Source organism: Muscardinus avellanarius (assembly GCF_963383645.1).
Source record: "Muscardinus avellanarius genome assembly, chromosome: 10".
Classification (NCBI taxonomy): Eukaryota; Metazoa; Chordata; class Mammalia; order Rodentia; family Gliridae; genus Muscardinus; species Muscardinus avellanarius.
In genome coordinates, this window is record NC_137796.1 from 32,357,283 (window position 1) to 32,381,757 (window position 24,475).

The following is a 24,475-nucleotide window of genomic DNA, read 5'->3' on the forward strand; positions in this document are numbered from 1 at the left end:
TTACACACACACACACACACACACACACACACACACACACACTGCCTATATCAGTCTCATTCTAAATATTAATATCCATAAAATCATGGTTTTGGTGCACTAATATTTTCTCACATATTAAAATGAATGTATAGTCGGGTGTGGTGGCACACACTTGTAATGCCAGCATTGGGAGGCTGAGACAGGAGGATTGTGGTTCACAGACAGCCTCAGCTACTTAGTGAGGCCCTCTGCAACTTAGTGAGACCCTGTTTCAAAATAGAGAATAAAAAATAGGGCAAGGGGTGTAGCTTGGGGTTCAAATGTACCTGAATTCCATCCCCAGACCCACAAAAATAAATAAATAGATAGATAAGTAAATAAATAAATGCATAGCTAGACAGTTGTCTCATTTATCTTGAAGAAAATATATGATCAGACTTCCAGGAAGATGGTGACTGAGAAAAGCAGCGTTTAGGAGTCCTGCTAAAACTCGATCTCCACTGCCACAAAATCAGTGCTTTTCATAGCCAGAAAACACTATCAGTAGAGAAATAAAAACTATAAATACAAGGGATAAAGAAAAAGAAGAACAACTAGAAGAACAACCAGGAACCAGAAAATAAACCAGCCCACATTGTGGCGGTGGAGCCGCATCGGCGCCATCTTCCCCCACAGCACCAGGCTCCAGAGAGGAAAGGTAAACAAGGAGCTGAAGTGAGCAGCTGCAGATCATTCAGGTGTAATTCAGCAGTTCTTTCTGTGCAAAGAACGTCTAAAACTCCCAGTGGCCAAGCGCATCACCCCCTCTAGGGACTAAGAATGGAGCTCAAAACCAGAAAAAAAATACTCCAGCCTCACGGCCAAGGGTGTAGCAGTGGTGCCATATTGCCAGTGGTGGCGGCAAGTTCACCATGCCTGCGACAGCTCCAGATCAGCACACACAACAACCGTAAGTGAAATTGCAACCCCTACAGAGAAATACCAGCACTGCACCTCCAGGGACTTTCACAGCTTTGATAATCTCACTGGGTCTGAGATTTAGCAGTTCAACCCAGTGAAGGAGTAGCACTGGCAGAGATACCACGCGCTAGTCGCAGTTCCCCATGGGAAAACGCCCAGCCTGGCACCCCCACAGTATCGCACAGCCTCGATTAACTCCCTGGGCCTAAGACTTTGCAGTACAACCCAGTAAAGGAGTACTGGTGACTGAGATTACCACAGACTCAATATCCAGAGCACCCTAAGTGAAGTCATGGTGACCTGGGAAGAAACCAGAGAAAGCATAAACTTCTGAAGTCATGGGAAAAAGGAATAACAATGGAGCAATGAACACCCAGAACCCCACAATACCAGAACCAGATAACATAGAAATTCAGAGATCTCCAGAAGACCAAATAAGGAATATAACTATAGAAATAATACAGGATCTTCAAAAAGAATTTAGAGAGAGTTTAAAAGAAATAAAGGATGTAATAATTGAAGTAAAGGCATCAATTCAAACTATAAACAATCGATTAGACCACATGGAGAATAGAATCTCGCTTCTAGAAGATGATCACTCCAAAACAAATGCATAATTTCTAATTTAGAAAATACAATCAGACAGCAGGAATTTGACATTGAAGAAATATGGGCCCATTTTAAGAGAGCTAACCTAAGAATAATCAGAATAGAGGAGGGAAAAGAAGGGGAAACCAAAGGGATCAATAATCTCTTCAAAGAAGTAATAGCAGAAAATTTTCCAAACATAGAGCAAGAGGTTGATACACAGATCCAGGGAACTTATAGAACTCCCTTTAGATAGGATCGGAGAAGAGGATCCCCATGCCACATAATTGTCAAAATGACCAATGTGGAAGTCAAGCAGAGAATCTTAAAGGCAACAAAAACAAAGGGCCAAGTGACATTCAGAGGCAAACCAATTAGAATCACTCCAGACTTCCCAAACCAAGTCATGAGAGCCAGAAGGGCTTGGAGTAACATATTCCAAACTGAAAGAAAACAACTTTCAGCCAAAAATTTTCTACCCAGCAAAACTTTCTATCAAATTATATGGGAAAATAAGAAGCTTCCATGACAAACAGAAAATTTATGTCTTCAAAACCAGTGCTACGCCAGACCCCTGGAGAAACCGGGCCCAGTAAGTAGCTGGGTTCTGGGCGGGGGTCGTGCATGGGGCACGCCAGATGGGGCCCGGGTCGCGGGACTCTGGGCCCCGGGCCGAACTGCGCATAGCACGCCAGACCCCTGGAGAAACCGGGCCCAGTAAGACGCTGGGTTCTGGGTGGGGGTCGCGCGCGGCACACACCAGCCGGGGCCCGGGTCGTGGGAACCTGGGCCCCAGGCAGAACAGGGCAGATCACTCTGGACCCATGGGGAAACCAACAGGGTTACAGTGCTACTGAGTGCCTGATCCCACTACCTCCTCAAACCACATATACTGTCTTCTCTTATTAAAAAAAGAACAGAAAAAGGAAAAGAAAAATATCGGAGAGGAGGTAAGAAAGCCGTTATGGATGCCAAGACACTGGAGATGCAGACAAAACTTATCTAAATGCACTGGAACTTATGGAAAAATTCGCTGTGAAAGAGGACTGCTATTTCTCTATATTGTTAAGAATCTTAGACATCACCTTTAAGGAGAGAGTTTAGCGGAGACCAAGGAGAAATGCGATGTTGAAAGAGTTCTCCGCGATGGTGGTGGAGACTTGTATTCAGGAGAAGCAGAAACCGGATCCTACCAACTTTATTTTTTTGGAGAAATTACACCAAATGTCAAATGCTACCATCACGCATGCTTAGGAACACTGGACAACATTCAGAGTGGAAAAAGAGCCTGGGAAGGATTTGAAATGGTGGGGGCAGTGGCAATGCCAGTGGCCAGTACTCAGGGGAGGCAGAGATCTGATACATTACACCTGGAACCTTTGAAATAATAACCACAGAAACAGTGATCAGAACCTGCTGAGGGGTTAGGCGGGCGCCGGGACCAGTGGCCAACATCGGAGCTTGCTGTGAGGCAAGGCCACTACTGAGGCCTCCGTGGCCAGGATTGGAACCTGCCGAGGGGTTAGACTGATGCTGGGGCCAGCGAGGCCAGCCTTGGGGCCTGCCATGAGGCAAGGCTTGTGCTGGGGCCTCTGAGGTTGGGTCCGGAACCTGCTGAGGGGTTAGGCCGGTGCTGGGGCCAGCGAGGCCGGCATCAGAGCCTGCCATGAGGCAAGGCCGGTACTGGGGCCTCCGAGGTCAGGATAAGAGCCTGCCGAGGGGTTAGGCCGGTGCTGGTGCCAGTGAGGCCAGCATCGGAGCCTGCCATGAGGCAATGCTGGTACTGGGGCCTCCGAGGCCGGGATAAGAGCCTGCTGAGGGTTAGGCCGGTGCTAGAGAAAATACTCAAGGAGATTAACTACAAAGAAGAATTAGGTAATACATACCAGAACCAGAGAAACAAGATTTTCCATCCAGCAGACAACTAAGCAAAAAAGAATAAACAGTATTTCAAACAAATAAAATCTTAACATGTTAGGAATTAAAAATTATCTCTCAATAATAACACTGAATGTAAATGGCCTCAATTCCCCAATAAAAAGACATAAAGTGGCAAAATGGATTAAAAACCAGAACCCATCCATCTGCTGCTTATAAGAAACACACCTTACAAGTAAAGATAGGAACAAACTCAAGGTAAAGGGCTGGATCAAGGTAATTCATGCTAACAGAACTCGAAGGCAAGCAGGAATAGCAACTATGATATCAGACAAGTTAGACTTCAAACCCAAACTTATAAGAAGAAACAAAGAAGGTCATATTTTACTGGTAAAAGGAATAATCCACCAAGAGGAAATAACAATAATCAACATTTATGCCCCAAACATAGGTACAGCTACTTTCATAAAACAAACTCTTTGTGACATGAAATCATACATAAACCCCAATACAATAATACTGGGAGACGTCAATACACCTCTCATAACATTAGACCGATCTTCTAGACAAAAGGTCAGTAAAGATGCCTCAGACCTAAAGAACACCATAAATTAAATGGACCTGTTGGGCACATATAGAATATTTCACCCACTACAGTGGAGTTTACATTTTTCTCAGCTGCTCATGGAACCTTCTCCAAAATAGATCACATCCTGGGACACAAAATGAGCACTAGCAAATTCAAAAATATGTTACATACTTCCCTGTGTCTTTTCAGACCATAATGGAATGAAACTAGAAATCAACTATAAGAAGACCCAGAGAAATAACATAAACATGTGGAGACTGAATACCACACTTCTGAATGAAGAATGGGTCATAGAAGACATAAGAGATGAAATCAAGAAATTTCTAGAAACAAATGAAAATAAAAATACAACATATCAATTCCTCTGGGACACTTTGAAGGCAGTATTAAGAGGAAAATAAATAGCACTGAGTGCTTACATAAGAAAAACAGAAAATCTTCAAATAAATAACCTAATGACACGCCTCAAAGCCCTTGAAAAACAGGAACAATCTAACCCCAAAGCCAGTAGAAGACAGGAAATTATTAAAATCAGAGCAGAAATTAATGTAGAGAATTAAAAAAGCAATACAGAAAATCAACAAAACAAAAAGCTGGTTTCTCAAAAAAAATTAACGAGATAGATAAACCACTAGCCGACCTAAATAAAAGAGAGAGAGAGAGAGAGAGAGAGAGAGAGAGAAAGAAAGAGAGAATATCAACCCAAATTATGAAGGTAAGAGTTGAAAAAGAGACATTACTACTGACAGTGTAGAAATCCAGAGAATTATCAGAAACTACTTTGAAAAACTATACTCCAACAAAATGGAAAATCTGAAGGAAACTGACAACTTCCTAAATAGATACAACCTTCCTAAACTGAGTCAAGAAGATATAGAACACTTAAACCAACCAATAACAATCAAAGAGATTGAAACAGCAATAAAGAGCTTACCATCAAAGAAAAGCCCAGGACCAGATGGTTTCCCAAGTGAATTCTATAAAACCTTTATAGAAGAGCTAACCCCAATACACCTCAAACTATTTTGTGAAATAGAAAAAAGTAGGATTCTCCCAAATACATTCTATGAAGCCAACATCACACTAATACCCAAACTGAATAAAGACAGTTCAAGGAAGGAAAACTACAGGCCTATATCTCTGATGAACTTGGATGCAAAACTATTAAACTATAAAACAAAATACTAGCAACACACATTCAAAACCACATACAGAAAATCATACACTACGACCAGGTAGGGTTCATCCCAGGAATGCAAGGCTGGTTTAACATATGAAAATCAATCCATATAATTCATCATATAAACAGAATCAAAGGCAAAAATCACATGATTATTTCAATAGATGCTGAAAAAGCATTGGATAAAATCCAACATCCATTTATGATAAAAACACTGCAGAGAATTGGAAAAGAAGGAACATACCTCAACATCATAAAGGCAATCTACAATAAGCCTACTGCCAACATCGTATTAAATTGGAAAAACTTCAAGAATTACCCCTAAAAATAAAAACAAGACAAGGATGTCCATTATCACCACTTCTCTTCAATATAGTACTACAGACTCTAGACAGAGCAATAAGGCAAGAAAAGGAAATCAAAGGAGTACAAATAGGGAAAGAAGAACTCAAACTTTCACTATTTGCAGATAACATGATACTATATTTAGAAAACCCAACAGACTCAACCAAAAGGCTTATAGAACTGATCAACAAATTCAGCAAAGTGTCTGTATACAAAATCCATCTTAAAAAATCAGAATCGTTTCTGTATTCCAACCATAAATCCACTGAAAAAGAAATTCAGAAAACACTTCCACTCAGGATCTCCCACAAAAAAGTAAAATAGAAAAATCTTCCATGTTTATGGATTTGCAGAATAAATATCATTAAAATGGCCATCCTTCCAAAAGTGATCTACAGATTCAATGCAATGCCCATTAAATTACCAAGATCATTCCTCACAGACATAGAAAAATCAGTCCTTAAATTCATTTGGAATAACAAAAAGCCCAGAATAGCCAAAGTAGTTCTCAGCAACAAAAACCATGCAGGAGGAATCACAATACCTGACTTTAAACTATACTACAAAGCTATTGTAATGAAAACAACATGGTACTGGCACAAAAACAGATACATAGACCAATGGAACCGAATAGAAGACCCAGAAACAAATCCACACACTTACAGCCAATTGATTTTTGACAAAGGAGCCAGAAACATACACCGGAAAAAAGATAGCCTGTTCAACAAATGGTGTTGGCAAAACTGGTTAACCATATGCAAAAAATTGAAAATTAATCCCACTTTCTCACCCTGCACAAGAGTCAATTCAAGATGGATCAAAGACTTGGAAATTAAACCAGAGACCTTAAAGCTCCTTGAAGAGGGCATAGGTCCAACACTGCAACACACAGGCACAGATAAACACTTTCTCAACAAGACCTCAAAGGCACAACAAATTAAAAGGTGAATCAATATGTGGGATTGCATGAAACCGAAGAGCTACTGTTCAGTAAAGGAAACTGTCAAGAACCTCAACTGAGAGCCAACAGAATGGGAGAAGATTTTTGCCACCTACACCTCTGATAGAGGACTAATATCTAGGATATAAAGAGAACTCAAGAATCTCAACACTAAAAAAACAAATAATCCAATTTAAAAAATGGGCAAGTGAACTAAATAGAAACCTCATGAAAGAAGAAATTCAAATGGCCAATAAATGCATGAAGAAATGCTCAACATCATTGGCAATCAGAGAGATGCAAATCAAAACTACCCTGAGATTTCACCTAACTTCAACTAGAATGGCCATCATTCAAAACACAAACAACAACAAATACTGGCGAGGATGTGGAGAAGTGGGAAATCTAAGACATTGTTGATGGGATTGCAAATTAGTCCAACCACTTTGGAAAACAGTATGGAGAATCCTCAGAAGAATGGGAACAAATCTACCATTTGATCCAGCAATACCACTTCTGGGTATCTACCCAAAAGAAAAGAAACCAAACTACCAAACTAATGCATGTGTATCTATGTTCGTAGCTGCACAATTCACCATAGCCAAACTATGAAACCAGCCAAGATGTCCACCAACAGATGAATGGATTACAAAACTGTGGGATATGTATGCAATGAAATTTTACTCAGGCATTAAAAAAACTCAATTACATCATTTTTAGGGAAATGGATGGAACTAGAGGACATTATGCTAAGAAAGATTAGTCAGTCACAAAAAATAAGAAATCAGATGCTTTCCCTAATATGTGAAAGCTAAAGAGAAATGGGTCATAGGAGGAACTCTAGATGAAAAAGGAAATCCTATAGAGGATCAAACAAGACAACCTAAATGAGGGGATGGGAGGGGGAAGAAGGAAAATCTCTAAAACATACAATGTACTTAAACATATTGAAGTCAACTACTAAGCCAAGCATGGGAAGGAGGGATAGGGAGGGAATGGGGTGGGAACTGTGTAGGGGCTAAATGGGTGATGTGTACATGTATGTGCACAAAAGTTTTTTTTTTACCCCAATATAATGCACCAATAAAAAATTTAAAAAATTAAAAATTAAAAAAGAAAATGTATGATCAATGAGACACGTATAGAAATCTACCTTTCAGAGAAAGATTTATTTAGGGGCAAATAGATTGAGTTAAAAACCACTGGCTGGAAAGCTGGGTGTGGTGGTGCACACTTATAATCCCAGCTTTTGGGAGGCTGAGACTGGAGGATTGTGCTTCACAGACAGCCTCAGCTACTTAGTGAGGCCCTCCTCAACTTAGTGAGACCCTTTTTCAAATTAAAGAATAAAAAATAAGGCAGGGGTTGTAGCTCGGAGGTCGAATGCCCCTGGGTTCCATCCTCATACCTGCAAAAACAAACAAACAAACAAACAAGCAAACAAAACAAATGAAACAAAAGAAAAAAAAACCACTGGCTGTCAGGCATAGTGGTGCACACTTGTAATCCCAGTCCTTGGGAGGCTAAAACAGGAGGATCCAGGTTTCTGGCTATTCTCAGGTACTTAGTGAGGCCCTCCTCAACGTAGTGAGACCCTGTTTCAAAATAAAGAATTAAAAAATAGGGCTGGGTGTGTAGCTTGAAGAGGTAGAATGTACCTTGGTTCAATCCCCAGTATGAAAGAAAGGGAAGGAAGGAGAGAGAGAGGTCGGGAGGTCCGAGCATGGCTCTGGTGCCTGGCAAGGACCTTGTGTTGCTTCATCCCATGAAGAAAGCAGAAGAGCAAGTGGGTGGGTGTGGAAGGGAGAATGTGATGTGTGGATCCCTTCCTAACAACCCACCACAGGGGTGACTAATCCAGTCCCCGAGAACTACATTCATTTCTCTTAATGGTCCCATCACCCCTGACGGCTCTTGACACTGTTACATTGGAAATCAAATTTCATCTTGGGTTTTAGAGGAGGCAAACCACAGCAAGCTACTTTCTTGGTGCCAGGCTCGGTTTGTAGAGGCTGCTGTTTCAAACTGATTCTTTCCTAATTTAAAAAGTATTTATTGAAAATGGTTTCTCCCTCACAGAGCTGACAGAATAGTGTGGGAGATGGACATTCATCCAGTCATCTTCCAGAGAAACAGCACACTGCCCTGAAAAGCAGTGCTTGCCCTGACAGCTGTGGTGAGGGGAGAGTGGCCTGAGCAGAGTCCTGTCCTCCGAGGGTTGAGAGGATGTCAGAGTGGCCGGAGCTGCGGCCTGTGGCGCTGGTCTCACAGCCTTGCTAAGGAGTTTGGTCTTTGTCTAAAGGGAGACACTGAAGGGCTCACACGGCTTGACAAAAGTGAGGCTTGCCGGGCGTGGTGGCGCACACTTGTAATCCCCGTGCTTGGGAGGCTGAGACAGGAGGATCGTGCAGGTTCGAAGCCAGGTTCAGCAACTCAGTGAAACCCTTTTTCCAAATAAAATATAAAATAGGTCTGGGAGTATAGCCTGGAGGTAGAAAGCCCCTGGGTTCCATCCCCACTACCACACACACACACACACAAAGTGAGGCTCTGGCAATGATGAAGACGGGAAATGAGTATTAGGTACACAAGCTACAATGCTTACAGAAGCTCCTTAAACGGTACCTACCCAAAACAGAACTCAGTATTTCCCACTTTCAACTCTCCCAGGCCTGCTTAGGGTTCACTGTGTCCCACCTCGCTGAGTGACCTCACCATCCATTCATCAGCTCGACCTGAACATTTAGGTGGCATCCACGATGCCACCCTCATTACCCTTCTACCCGGTAACTAACCCCTGGCCAGGTCTCTCTGTTCTACATCTTAAGTATCTCTGGAACTCACTGGGTTCTCCGTCTCCACCATCAGACTCACTTGCCTTCTGCCTTCACTCAGTAGTGTAATTTGTTCTCCACACAAAACAATATTTCAGAATGCAGATTAGCTCATGCCTTCCCTTTGCCTCAAGTCAAGAGATACAGGGTAAATTTTTTTTTTTTTTTCAGTACTGGGGGTAAAATTCAGGGAAATTCCACCTCCAAGCTATACCGCAGCCCTATTTTTTTATTCTTTATTTTGAAACAGGGTCTCTCTGGGTTGCAAAGGGCCTCACTAAGTAACAGAGGCTGTCTGAGAACCGTGATCCTCTTGCCTCAGCCTCCTGAATGCTGGGATTACAAGCAACTGCCACCATGCCCTGCTCAGGGTAAATCTTGATTAGCCCAAGCCAACCATGGCACACAGATTCTTCCAGTCTTTGATTGCTTCAGTGGTGTGGTACATGCTTGTAATCCCAGTACCTGGGAGGCTGAGACAGGAGGATCACAGGTTTGAGGACAGCCTCAACAATATAGTGAGACTCTCAACAACCTGTCTGTATTAAAACAAAACAAAAAAAATAAATAAAAATTAAAAAGGACTGGGGATGTACCTCAGAGATAGAATGTCCCTGGGTTCAATCCTAGTAAACATACACTGCTAGTTTTTCTTCTGGGAAGTTTTTGGAAGAGGTATTCTTGTACTTCACTACCTTAAGAAAAGGATATTTTTATTTGATGGACACTGGATGTGCCTGAATGGCAGCAGCCATCTGGCTACCAGCTCAGCATTGCAATTCCAGAGACTGCAAGGAAAATGGAGCTTGAAGTCCAGGGGCACCCTGGAGCCTGCTTGCTATGTAAGCCAGTCCCAGCGGGTTTCCTGGTGTGCACAGTCAGAAGCGCTTTGATACAAGTATGTGTTTTGGGCATCCAGAGCCCTGTGTGTGGCTGGGTACCTGTGTCTGAAGCTCAATGGAGAGGTCTGAGCTGGAGAACTCTGCATGAAAACTCAAGCTTGGGGGAAAGAGATAAAATCAGAAAAATCTTGGGGGAGGACAGTGAGCCCGCATAGAACACTGGAACTGGGCCAAAAGGGGGGCCTTTTTTTGTGGCCAGGGGAAAAAAAGGACATCCAGCTTTCCTTCCTTATATTTTAAGACTAATATTAAGGGCATTATAACATTCCTAAGTATATCCAAACTGGATGAAAGGAAATGGCTCAGGGCTGTTTTCAACTGGGGAGGAAGTTGGATTTGAGAACAACCCTGGGGATTAACATCAGGAGAGTCTGGCTTCCTGCCATCTAATAAGTAAGCCATTTGCCAGAATTTCACAGACAACCAAAAATGGAACAAACAAGCTGGTTGGAGATTTTCCTCAGTGTAAGATACTGAAATTAGATTGTGCCAAAGACAAAAGTCAGTGCCACTGATGAATTAGAGAAGAGGCAGAAACTGGTTGGAGACAGAGTGGCCAGGGTGTTGAGGGGTGGAGGGTCCGAGGGCTATCCCACTGGGAGGCACCAGTAAGAAAAGTCTTGGAGGCACTAAGGCCGATGGCAGCTCTTACAGAACTAGGTGGAGAGAGCATTAGGAAAGGAGATGGGGCTAAGGGAAGGAGGCTGGAATAAGGTGTGTCTTGAAAGCCAGGCCAAGTTTGGGTTTTACTAAGCGGGAAGAGGGCCCTGTGGGAGGATTTTAAACAGAAAAGGGTCACAAGAGGTATAAGGTTTCAGTCAAAGTACAACCTGGAGTTAGGGGTTTGCACGCTAGCATCTTCAAGGGAGAGGGTCTCAGACTTAGGGGTGCAGCAGATTAACAGGGGAACTTGTGATAAATGTAGGTAGATTCCTGGTGATCACCCCGCCCCCATTCGGATTCTACCAGTGGGGCCAACCGGTTCCTTTTTTTTTTTTTTTTTTTTCCGGTACTGGGGATGGAACCCAGGGGCATTCTACCTCCGAGCTACCCCTCAGCCCTATTTTTTTATTCTTTATTTTGAAATAGGGTCTCACTGAGGCTGTATGAGAACCCGGATCCTCCTGTCTCAGCCTCCCAAATGCTGGGATTACAAGTGTGGGGCACCACGCCCGGCTACTCCTAGCCTCATCCCCGCCTCTTTTTTTTTTTTTAACTTTGAAACAGGGTTTCAAGTTGTTGAGGGACTCGCTAAATTGCCGAGGCTGGCCTAGAACCTGCGATCCACCTGTCTCAGCCTCCCAAATTCTGGGATTACATGTGTGCGCCACCACGCCCGCTCCATTCAGTTTCTAAAAGCCGCGCGCTGGTGCCAAGGGATGGCTTGTTTAGCCACCTCTCCACCTCTGAGGCGGCAGTGGGCGTTTCTCAGCTTCCAGAAGGCGTTCTTCCGACTCGACAGCTCCCTCGCCCTCGGGTTCCAGCCTCTGGGACCCGGGTGGGCCTGACGTGGCGGCCCCGGCCTCGCCTGTCCAGGACCAGCGCAGCGCCGGGCTGAACAGACCTGCAGTCACAGCCCCTGAATGGCGGCGGCGGCCGGCTGGCACAAAGCTGGGGGCGGGTCTCCATGGTGACCGGCGGACGCCGTGCCCAATTGCGTCGGGTCCCTGGTTTGTTTCCTCCTCAGCCCTCCCCAGGGGCTGACACTTCCTTGACTGACAGTTCGCTCCCGGCGCTGTTACGTAAGGGGAGGGTCAAGTTCGGCCCCACCCTAGCGAAGCTGATTTGATTGGCAGGACACGGCGCCGTCGTCCCAACGCCCCCGGAAGAAGGAGCTTGATGGACAGGTGTGGCGGCCACTTGGCGCCGGGAGGCTGGGCGGAAGCGTCGGGGCAGGGGCGTGGGCAGGGGCGGGGCCCGGCTCGGAGGGCAGGGCGGGGCGGGGAGCGGGCAGGGGCCGGGCTGGCGCTGCGGCCAGAGATGCTGTCGGGCCGCCGCGGCGCTCGGCGGCGGGGAGCTCTGCACTGAAGGCCGGGGTCAGGCGCACTGTCCAGCCGACCGGTAGGTACGCAAGGGCCGAGGAGTCCGTATCCCGGGCCGCCAGCGCCCTCGGGCCCGGCGTGCGCCCGCCCTGCGGGGCGCTCGACTCCACCGCGACGGCAGCCGCGCTGGGACACGGGGGCGGGGCCGGGCACCTGTGCGCGTTTGCAGGCACCTGCTGCGCGGAGGGCTCGGAACCTCCTCTGCCTTTGGGGGCTGCGGGCGAGCTGGGCCCGGCCGGCCTGGAGGAGGGAGGCGGGCCCGGCGGGCTCGAGCGGTCCGGGGCCTGCCGTCCCAGGCCGGGCCTCTGGCCCAGCTCCGACCGAGGTGGGGGATGGAGGGTGTCCCCGAGCCCGGAGGCCTTCAGTCCCCCGCCGAGAGGCTCGCTGGGCTGGCTGCGAGGCTGGGATACAGCCCCCGCCTTGCGTCACCTCGAGACAGGTTTGTCCAGATTCCCTGCGTGCATGGAGACGGGTTTTTGCCCCCAGGCGAGGGTGCTGGTCCCAGCCAGCTGCCTGTCGCGGCTGTCCCCCAGCGAGCCTGTCCGGGGCCGGACCTATTTTCCTGGGGCCCTGCCCTGTCTCAATGTGAAATTTCTTAAGCCCCTTTCGGGCTGATGTTTTATTAAGTTAGTACCTCTGGAGGCACTGTGGTACATGGAGGGGGGGGGGATAGCAGCACCCCATCTAGTTTGGGCTCTCTTCTGTTCGGATCATTCGCATAGGCCAAAGATAGAACTTCTCAGCTGTATGAAATAAAGGAAAGCAATCATTTTGTTCTCAGAGCCGAACTAGCAGAAATACTAAAATTGCTTCGTGATGAAAAGGCTGTACCCTGCATTGTACTTCCTTCTCTGTCATCCGCATAGGAGCGTGTCATATTGCACCTGTTGTTAATTTCTGAAAAGTGTGCTACAGTTTTTCGTGATTGTGTTGATGCTGGAATTATTGGTTTTAAATCATAAAGCTAGGCAAAGCTAGGCAGCAACAAATACTTCTTAAAGACAGGAAGAACTGGGGGCATGTTTTGTAGAATTCTGAAAGGCAAAGACAGAATCATAACGTGTAATACTTAATAGGGACTTTATTGCTCTCTCCCAGTTAATTTGTAAGTCTGGGCCCACCACTGTATCCCCATGAGTGTGAGTCCTCGAGAATAGTGGAATGCTAAATCTGAAAAATCAGTGTTGTCTTCATTTGGCCCAAACAGGAATATGTGCCCCCCACTTTTTGTGTGTGTGTGTGGTACTGGATGGAACCCAGGGATGTTCTACCCCTAACCCTATTTTATTTTTTTTATTTGAAATAGTGTTTTGCCATGTTGCTAAGGCTGGCTACAAACCTGCTCTCCTCCTGTCTCAGTCTCTCAAGTAATGGGGTTACAGGTGTGCACCACCACACCCTGCTGCCCCCACACATTTTTTGAGGTGCTGGGGATGGAACCCAGGAGGTTCTACCTCTGAGAGACACCCCCAGCCCTATTTTTTATTCTTTATTTTGAAACAGGGTCTCACTGAGTTGCAAAGGGCCTAAGTAGCTGAGGCTGTCAGTGAACCATGATGCTCCTGCCTCAGCCTCCCAAATGCTGGGGTTACAAGTATGCGCCATCACATCTGGCTCCCCCCCCCATTTATGATGCCCATCTATTTTCATGTCATAGTCAACTTGAAAGGCAGAATTTGCAGAGCTATTGCTACTTATTGGTTGTAAGTCAACATGTTAGTAGAAGAACTAGGTCTTTATCCTCTGATTTAATTACTAGGTGGCCTTTATCTCTTGAAAAGCAAAACAGCAATAATAGGCACTGGCTGGACATGGTAGACCTGATACCCACCCTTGGGTATTGTAGCTCATTGGAGAGAAAAAAAATTATATATATAATTTTTTTTTTTTTTTTACGGCACTGGGGATAGAACCCAGGGACATTCTACCTCTGAGCTTCTCACTCCAGCCCTATTTTTATTCTTTATTTTGAAACAAAGGGTCTCACTAAGTTGTGGAGAGCCTCACTAAGTAGCTGAGGCTATCTAACCACGCTCCTCTGGTCTCAGCCTCCCAAATGCTGGGATTATAAGCGTGTGCCGCCACGCCCATCATAACAAATTATTTCTGATTAGGGATAATTGGAACATGATTTGCTTCTTAGGGATTTAAGACACTATTGCCAACTTTTGGCCCTTTTCACCGTCAGCCTTTTGATTGGTGCAAATAGGAATTCAGAGAATGAGTTCTGCTTTAAATACAGTGTGTGTGGGGGGGTCATCAGAGCAGAGATGTTGCTGTTCTTACAGCTAGGTTGGCTGCTTTTCCTTTGCTTCCTCATATTTTTAGTAAATGACCCACTGACTTTGTGACCTTTGAGATACGCTTTCTTATCCATGATCCGAAGCTTTGAGTGGAAGATTTGTGCTTGTGAAATGTTTCTTTTGCACTTGTCCTTGCATTTGTATGTATTGCATGATAGCTTCTTAAATGTCCAGTCACAGAGTTTCCATTTTTTGCAGCTTAAAAAATGCAGTTCTTGCTGGGCGTGGGGGCGCACGCTTGTAATCCCTGTGCTTGGGAGGCTGAGACAGGAGGATCACACTGGTTTGAAGCCAGCCTCACTGGCTTAAGAGACCCTGTTTCCAAATAAAAATATAAATAGGTCTGGGAGTGTAGCCCGGAGGTAGAAGGGTTTCCAGGAACCCCAGTACCACCAAAAGAAAAAAAAAAAATGCAGTTCTTGCTGGGCGTGGTGGCGCAGGCTTGTAATTGGGAGGCTGATACAGGAGGATCGCGCAGGTTTGAAGCCAGCCTCAGCTAGCTTAAGAGACCCTGTTTCCAAATAAAATATAAAATATAAAATAGGTCAGGGAATGTCGCCTGGAGGTAGAAGGTCCCTGGGTTCCATTCCCAGTACCACCAAAAAAAAAAAAAAAAAAAAAAAAAAAAAAATGCAGTTCTTGGGGTGATCCTGACAGAACTCAGCCCCTCCCCACACTGGGTACGCTCTGTCTTCCCCGTTTTTTATTTCCTTGGCTAAAAGTTTTGCTACAGCTCATTTAAGACACTCTTAGATGGTTGTCATTCATTCCTTTGACCCTGGAACAGTAATAGGACTTCTGTGTAGGTGGGTACGCTGCATTCTGAGTCTGGCTTTCCCATTAAAGGACTAGATTTTATGCTAGTAGCAACTGTTGTAGTCCATGTCTTCAAAATTTCTGGCATTAAAGCTGAACCGTGCCACTGAATATTCTGAATACTAGCTAGGGTCCTCATGCACAGATTCTTGTAGACATCTAAAGGTGCAAAAGAAATTTGAGCCAGAAAAGGGCATATAGAAGGAAATTACTTCTGAAGCTGCCTGAAGACACCTTAGGCTTTTATAGCTATATATTATGTAATGTATACTGTATTCCTAAAACACCAGATTTATTTTCTAACCTTTTCAGAAGTTGTAACCCCTGGCATTGGTATGTTTCTGTGTTTTCCTTTCTTGTTTTAAGGTAAAGTGAATGCTGAGGACAGAAGAGTTTGATGACACAGACCACTGCACTTCTCTGGAGTACACGTTATGAACCCTTTCTGGAGCATGTCTACAAGCTCTGTACGCAAAGTAGGTATAGTTAGTAAGCACAGTGAGGAAGCCCATTTGCTTCTTTTTCAGAAAACAGGGTCAGAATGAAGGCTGACCCATCTGTAATCTTAACACAATTACCTGGTTTGTCTAGTTTAGGTTTTAGTTTGGAGAAATAATTATTGTGCCCATTTAAGTCAGTTTCTGTGGCCAAATTGCATGTCAAGTAGAAATTCTGGTAGTGGTAATTCTAAGATTATTTTCATTTAGATTGTATTCATACATGATGGACCTTGTGATACATCACTGTAGTTGTTTCTCTATTAAATATCAAGAGTCACTCAGTGCTTAGGAAAGCTATTAGAAAGGTCAAGCAAGTATGATCAAGTCAGACTTGAAGGGTATTAATTATTTTTTTATGTGTGGTACTGGGAATGAAACCCAGGGGCATTCTTCCTCTGAGCTACACTCTCAGCCTGACTTTATTTTTTTATTTTGAAATGGTCTCACTAAGTTACAGAGGTCCTAAGTTGGTCGAGTCTGGTCTCAAACCTATGATATTCGTACCTCCACCTCCCAAATATTGGGATTAAAAGCACGAGCCACCATTGCCAGCTTAAATACAATTTTAAAAATACACTTTCAACCAGGCATGGTGGCACACACCTGTAATCTCAGTATCTGGGAGGCTGAGACAGGAAGATTGCAGGTTCAAGGCCAGCATCAGCAAGTTAGTAAAATCCGGTTTCAAAATTAAAATAGGACTGGGGGTATAGCTCAGACATAGAAGAGTCTCATTTCAATTCCCAGTTCCATAAAAAAAGCTGAACAAAAAAATCTTAGGGAAGCTTAAAATATATCAACAGCAAGAAAATAAAAATAACTCTTAATTCTAACTCTTAAGCGAAAATCATTTTCTGAGCATATGGTGTACGTTTTTTATATAGCTATTTAAACACCTTTGATTGTAGTTGAGTCAAGGAAGTACTTATAGTGGTTTAATTTCTGACTCATTTTGACCTTTTTTTCCTTCCTTTCTTTCTCTTTCTCTTTTTTTTTTTTTTTTTCCTGTACTGGGGGTTGAGCCCAGGGATATTCTATCTTTAAGCTATACCCCTATCCATTTTTATTTTTTATTTTGAAGCAGGATCCCACCAAGGTGTTAAGGATTTCTCTTGCTCTGTGTGTGTGTATGTGTGTGGTGCTGGGGATTGAACCCAGGTGCATTCTACTTTCGAGCTACACCCCAAGCATGATTTTTTATTCTTTTTATTTTTTAATTAATTATTTATTTATTTTTGATGGTACTGGGGTTCCTGGAAACCCTTCTACCTCCGGGCTATACTCCCAGACACCTGTTTTTTATATTTTTATTTGAAAACAGCGTCTCTTAAGCCAGCGAGCCTGGTTTTGAACCTGCACGATCCTCCTGTCTCCACGTGGAGATTACAAGCGTGTGCCACCACGCCCGGCCTATTTTTTTTATTTTTGAAACAGGGTCTCACTAAGTTTTGAAGGGCCCCACTAAGTAGCTGAGGCTGGCCAGGAACCTGAATTTTCCTGTCTCAGGCTCCCAAGTACTGGGATTACAAGTGTACCACTCCCCACTCAATAATAATAATTTATGCTGCTGATATTCCAAATGTAGAAATTCATCCATTATGGAAAATATCAAAATCAGACCCAAGCAAATAAAAGAATAGCTTCATTCTTTGCTTCTATCTAAGTGCTGACATCGGGTGGTGACTAATTGTAGTCATCCACCATTTTGAACTTGGTGCCTGCCCTAGTGCAGCATTTAAATGTGCACAGGGACTTTTCTACTCTTATTTGGTTGTCTGCTGGCTTAGTAACCCTTTGTCTCTTCTTGGAGCCACCAGGAGAGGCAATTTATTTCTCTGTCCCATTTAATCCTGTAAATATCAACGGTATTGTCCTTATATGATGTGGCTAATAAAAGAGTTTTCTAATGCTTGGTCTTGGTTCAGCCTTGTTCACTCTTTATATGACCTGGCCACTCAAAGAACTTTCAAAACATGTTGACTGTGGTGTTAAAATGTCCATTTGAAAGACTAATTCCAGCTTTTAGGTCATGGTGCTGATAATATTGTATTCTTGTGATTTAAAAATTATCTTAACAAATATTCTCGCAACTTCATCCTGAACAGCGATCTGATGGCGAGGAGAAGACATTAACAGGGGACGTGAAAACCAGTCCTCCACGAACTGCACCAAAAAAACAGCTGCCTTCTATTCCCAAAAATGCATTGCCCATAACTAAGCCTACATCTCCTGCCCCAGCAGCGCAGTCAGCAAATGGCACGCACGCTTCCTATGGACCTTTCTACCTGGAATACTCTCTTCTTGCAGAATTGTAAGTTATTAACAGGTTGTTTGATTCAATTCTGAATGATCCTTGAAGGTGAAGACTGAGATTTATTCTGATGGACTTATAAATTAACTTACTATTAGATCTGTTTTGGAGAGCACCAATACAAAGAAACTAAGATTTATGAAAAATGTATAGTAAATCAGCAACCCATAGTCGACTAGCAACTTTATCTTAGTCTTCCTTTACATGAGGTAAGGCATTCATCTCCTGAGAGGTTTTAGTAGAGGGAGGGACAGTGGGTAGGTGGCAGTATTTTCTTTCTTGGGTCAGACCCATCCAGAAGACTGTTCTGCTATGGTTATCATCTTTGGGAGGCATCACCTCATCTCCTGACTGAGATGGTCCTGGTAGGGAAGGGTCAGGAAGCCAGTGTAGGGATCAGCATTAAAGGAACTAGACCTGCTGGCTTGGAGAAGAGAAAACTTGAGTACTAATTAAGGTGATATCCATGTGTTTGAAGATCTCTTATTAGATGGGATTTGACGTATTTTGTATGAGCCCCAAAGGCAGGACTGGGCAGTTATAGGGATCTAAAGATCTGGGCTTCATGTAGATAAGAACTGACTTAGACACAGAAGTCTTCCCTTGCACTCTCGTTTTCCCTGTCTGTAGAGTACAGGAAGCTGTGTGCTTCTGCTGAGTGCTGCTAGTGGTGGCACAATGCTTGGCACACAGAGTGATTCAGGTGGCATTATTTTATTCATTTGTTAAAAAGGGCCACGTGTGGTGGTGCGCACCTATAACCCCAGTACTTAGGGAGGCTGAGACAGGAGGATCCCAGGTTCACTGCCAGCCTCAGCTACTTAGTGAGGCTCTCCACAACTTAGTGAGACCGTGTTTCAAAATAAAGAGTAAAAAATAGGGCTGGGCTGTAGCTCAGAGGTATAATGCCCTGAGTTCAATCCCCAGTACCGGAGGGGGAAAAAAAAGAGGTGTGGTACACACCTGTAACTCCAGTCCTTGGGAGGCTGAGACAGGAGGATCATGGGTTTGAGAACAGCCTCAGGAATTTAGTGAGACCCTCTCTCAAAATAAAAATAAAGCCAGAGCCGGGCATGGCAGTACACACTTGTAATCGCAATACTTGGGAGACTGAGACAGGAGGACTGCAGGTTCATGGCCAGCTCCAGCAATTTAGTGAGGTTCTCTGCAGTTTATTGAGACTTTGTTTCAAGCTAAAAATAAAAAAGGCTGGGGATGTAACTCAGAGGTAGAATGCCCCTGGGTTAAATCCCCAGTAACAAACAAACAAACAAACAAACAAACAAACAAACAAGAATTCCTAATGTCCAGCATTTAAAAATTCCTTTGTATATGAAGTTATTTTAAAAGCATCCCGATCCCTCCTTCAGAGTTAAAATGTTGTAAGGGTCAGAGGCTCTGCGGTCCCAGTGTAATTGGCTGGGTGTGATTTAGTAGCAGTGATCCCTTTACTTTTATAATGGAGGACTTGTTAGAGGCTAGGCAGTGGGTTGAACAAGCTTCTGTTATGGTGACTAAATCTTGTGTGTCTTAGAACACAAAATTGTGTTTTATGGCAAACCTCAGTATGGTGGATACATCTGCCAACCACGCTGCTATCGACATGCTGAATTTTAGTGACTTAAAATGGAACAGATAACTTAGAAAATGATTAAACTAAATACAGCACTTAGGTCATAACAATAAACGAAGGACCAGTAAACTACTTCTTGATAAAGTTGAGGATTGGCAGACAACCATGCATTAAGCCCTAGATGAACATTGCTCTTTCAAGCTTAGAGCTACAGACACAATCGACAGAGCAGAATGGCTTTTGATGGGGCACTGGGTCCCAGAAGAGTCAGGGGCGCGTCTGGCCCAGTGTACTTGTCTCTCCTCTTCAGTGCTTACGTGTCCAGCTCCTGAGCAAGACCCAGGGGTATAAGGGTCTGCACTGGGAGGGGGCTGTGTAGGAGCAAAGTACCGTGTGAGAGCTCACACCCAGGCCTGCCTGCTCCACGCAGCTCTGCACATCCAAACACTGCTCTCTGCCAGGTAATCTGGCAATTCAAACTCAGGACAACCAAGTGACAGTTTCACAGAATTTTAACTTCTTAATCACTTAAAATTGCATTTTAAAAAGTTTTTTAGCTGGGTGTGGTGGCACATGCTTGTAATCCCTGCACTTGGGAGGCGGAGACAGGAGGATCACAAAGGTTCAAAGCCAGCCTTGCTGGCTTAAGAGACCCTGTTTCCAAATAAAAATGTAAAAAATAGGTGTCTGGGAGTGTAGCCCGGAGGTAGAAGGGTTTCCAGGAACCCCAATACCACCAAAAAAAAAAAAAGTTTTTTAAATTGATTATCTTAGCCAGACATGGTGGTGCACGTGTGTAATCCCAGCATTTTGGGAGGCTGAGACAGGAGGATCACAGTTCGTGGACAGCCTTAGCTACTACTTAGTGAGGCCCCTTGCAACTCAGACAGACCCGTTTCAAAATAAAGAATAAAATATAGAATCTGGGCATGGTGGCATATGCTTATAAAACCAGCATTCAGGAAGCTGAGACAGGAGGATCGCAGTTCAAAGCACAGCCTCAGCTACTTAGGTCCTCTGCAACTCAGTGAGACCCTGTTTCAAAATAAAGAATAAAAAAAATCGGCCTGAGGTGTAGCTTGGAGGTAGAATGACACTGGATTCCATTCTTAGTACTGCAAAAAATATATATAAATAAATAAATAACAGGGTTGGAGATGTAGCTGGAGATGCCCCTTGGGTTCTATCCCCAGTATTGCAAAAAAAAAAAAAAGAAAAAGAAAGAAAGAAAAAGAAAAAATTATCTCATATTCTCATATCTTTTTTTTTTTTTTTTTTTTGGTGGTACTGGGATTCCTGGAAACCCTTCTACCTTTGGGCTACACTCCCAGACCTATTTTTATACTTTTTTTTTTTTCTGGAAACAGGGTGTCTTAAGCCAGTGCAGCTGGCTTCGAACCTGGCGATCAGGACTCCTGTCTTTGCCTCCCAAGCGCGGGGATTACAAGTGTGCGCCACCACGCCCAGCTTATCTCATATAACACTTTATTTGTAGCATTAGTGGTAAAAACAAATGTGTGTGGTTTTTTTTTTTTTTTTTGGTGGTACTGGGGGTGGAACTCAGAGGCTTTCTACCTCCAGGCTATACTCCCGGACCTATTTTCTTTTTTATTTGGAAACAGGGTCTCACTAAGTTGCTGAGAGCCTCACTAAGTAGCTAAGGCTGGCTTTGAACCTGTGCGATCCTCCTGTCTCAGCCTTCCAAGCGGGGGGATTACAAGCATGCGCCACCACACCCGGCAAACAAATGTGTTTTAATAGTAAAAACAAATTTAAATGTGTATGAGAGCTATTGTACTCTCATTTACCTCAAATTTAATGTCCAGAACTTAAAAAAGGTTGTAGTATTGAGAGCTACCTACAAGCTGGTTTCTAAGATGTTTCGGGAAGCTGATTTCTGACAGGAAAACTTGATTCTCTCTGTACCCGTTTGGCTTTCTTAATCTGGGCCATTTGTTGATGTGAGAATTTCTCTGACCTTGGAAGCTAGTGAGTGGGTAGTGATCAGGACGGTACTCGGGTGAGAGACTATGATGACTACACTCAAAGTCAGCTGCCTCTTGAGGAATGATTCCTACACTCGAAATGGAGTGTAAGAGGGTATCCTTGACATCGGTACAAATTAATTATTATGCTCCTTTTGTTTTAGTACCTTGGTTGTAAAGCAGAAGTTACCAGGAGTCTATGTGCAGCCATCTTATCGCTCTGCATTAAGTAAGATAAAGATTCACTCTTAATTTATAGCATATTTGGTTCCTGATACACGTTTAGGTCTTAACTGTGTTTATTTTTCCCCTAGTGTGGTTTGGAGTAATATTCATACGTCATGGACTTTATCAAGATGGTGTGTTCAAGTTTACAGTTTACATCCCTGATAACTACCCAGACGGGGACTGTCCAGTAAGTAGAAGATACAGTCTGGATTCCTCTTTGGGCTTCATTCTTCAAGAGGGAATTAAAGGGCCTGAGATTTCTCGGTGCTCTTCCTGGCCATTTGTCTTCGCAGTGGCCTTTCAGGGGGCTTTTGGTGCCTTGGTGCATCTGCTGTCATGCAGTCCTCTGCCTTTAGCTTCCTGCCTCTCTGCTCAGTGTGCACGTGAGGCTGGAGCTGTACTGCGGCACTTACGGGGTGAGTGGTGATTGTCCTGCTGCAGTGGAGGAGTGACTATCCCCCCTCACTGCAAAGTTTAGTGTTACAGGTAAATGGTACAAGTGTCCTTCTTGTGGCAGCTTTGTGGCTTTAAACAACATGACTGCTATGTTGTCCTCATGCTCCTTTTGTGACTATCTAAGGGTCTAATAAGCTCTACGTTTCCATTAAAGGACATATTTCTTTTTAAATGTAGCGCTTGGTGTTTGATATTCCCGTCTTTCACCCGCTAGTCGATCCCACCTCAGGTGAACTGGATGTGAAGAGAGCATTTGCAAAATGGAGGTTAGTACGCCAATGTTTCTTCTACTGACACAAGTCACCAAGAGCAGACTTGAGTAATCATGCCGTGTTTCCCTTTTAGGCGGAACCATAATCATATTTGGCAAGTATTAATGTATGCAAGGAGAGTTTTCTACAAGATTGACACAACAAACCCCCTAAACCCAGAGGCTGCAGTACTGTATGTGACTTTTACTGACTTTTATTCTGTTATATAAGATAAATTTTTACAGGCAGCTAAGTAGATTATGTTGGTAACTTTTTTATTTAAACTTTTAACACAGGTATGAAAAAGATGTTCAGCTTTTTAAAAGTAAAGTGGTTGACAGCGTCAAGGTGTGTAGTGCTCGTTTGTTCGACCAACCTAAAATAGAAGATCCGTATGCAATTAGGTAAGTGGAGCACTGTCTAGATGAACTGTCCTTTGCAGAACTGCACCTCTGTTTTCCAGGTGGCCTAACAATGAAGATCTAGCAGGAACTTGTCTGGTCTGTTAGCCTACAGCCTTGGTGTCAGTTCACCTTTGACTGCCTCCTGGCTCTTCCCTTAAACAAAAAACTTCACGTGGTCTGCATACTGGGCCAGCAGCAAGATAGTATTTGGCTTCCTAAGGCTTCTTTTAATGTGCTAAATCATTCAATTACGAGGGCTTTTCAGGTGGTAGTTCTAGTTGCTGCCTCCCTTAAAGTGCCGTACTCTCACCAACGCTCAGATTGAGTATGGTTCTCTAGCACAGTGATACTTGAGCTTGGATAAGAACATCGGGAAGAGTTTGGAGAACTGAAGAATTGGTAATTTAACTCTGTGAGGATTAACACTGCTAGGAAGGCAGTGTGGTATAGCTGTTAAGAGTATCGTCTTAGCAGATGAATGGTTGTACTTTTAGCTTTGGTGACCTAAAGCAATTACTTGATTTTGCTGTCTTCATCTTTAAATAATAGTATTTTAGGGGCTGTGAGGCTTAAACAGATATAATAAAGTTGTTTATATAACATCTAAAACATACATGTTGACAACTGAAGAAAGATTGCTCTTTAATAGTACTGTCAAATTTTATTAGAACTGGTTTACTTATTGAAAGTGGATGTTATACACATTTTCAAGACACCAAATATTTTTAATATGTTTCTGCCCCTTAAAAGCTTTTCTCCTTGGAATCCTTCTGTACATGATGAAGCCAGAGAAAAGATGCTGACTCAGAAAGTAAGTACATAACCATCTCTGACATGGTTTTCACGGTTTCTTTTCTAAACTGTCTTCATTGAAGATCACTAGTTAAATATAAATAACTTTTGGGGAAACAAATCTGTACAGTGCTGACCTCTCCTCATCAGTCATTTTCCTTAATGTCTGTTTTTGATTGTGCCTAGAAGAAGCCTGAAGAACAGCATAATAAAAGTGTTCATGTTGCTGGCCTGTCATGGGTAAAGCCTGGCTCAGTACAACCTTTCAGTAAAGAAGAGAAAACAGTAGCAACTTAAGAGATGGTGAATCTGGTGCACCATGCACTTTCCTGCTGGACTCTGGCCTAGTTAAAGCTGACTGATGGCAAAGGACTGCCTGAAGAGTAAACCGTGTGAACAGTAACTGGCTATCAGTGTTTTCCATGTATGTGTAGGTTCTAACAGCAGGTTTTGGAAACCTCTCTTTAAGTAATGCATTACTTCTGTCAGAAGTGTCTTAGAGTGGTTTTATCTAGTTCAGTACTCCAAATTATTGGGGACCTCGAGGCTTAAGTATTTTTCTGACTATAATGTTAAGGGTAAGTTGCATTCATTTAAAGTAACAGAGCAGTCCGAA

General features: G+C 43.7%; 1 protein-coding gene across 2 annotated transcripts; it reads left to right on the top strand.

The window, feature by feature from the left end:
* Nucleotides 1-15,793: 15,793 nt before the first annotated feature.
* On the top strand, nt 15,794-24,156 carry AKTIP (AKT interacting protein; the record flags this gene model as incomplete). 2 transcript variants are annotated; one of them, XM_080702522.1, is made up of 9 exons in its annotated part: nt 15,794-15,835; nt 17,965-18,170; nt 21,893-21,957; nt 22,043-22,143; nt 22,590-22,678; nt 22,758-22,856; nt 22,960-23,067; nt 23,818-23,878; nt 24,046-24,156. In XM_080702522.1, the coding sequence occupies 9 exons, from the start codon at nt 15,794-15,796 to the stop codon at nt 24,154-24,156; spliced, it is 882 nt and encodes a 293-aa protein (XP_080558648.1). The 2 variants fall into 2 exon arrangements, with proteins under 2 accessions (XP_080558648.1, XP_080558649.1); XM_080702523.1 differs by having other exon boundaries at nt 24,049-24,156.
* Between the last annotated feature and the right edge of the window lie 319 nt (nt 24,157-24,475).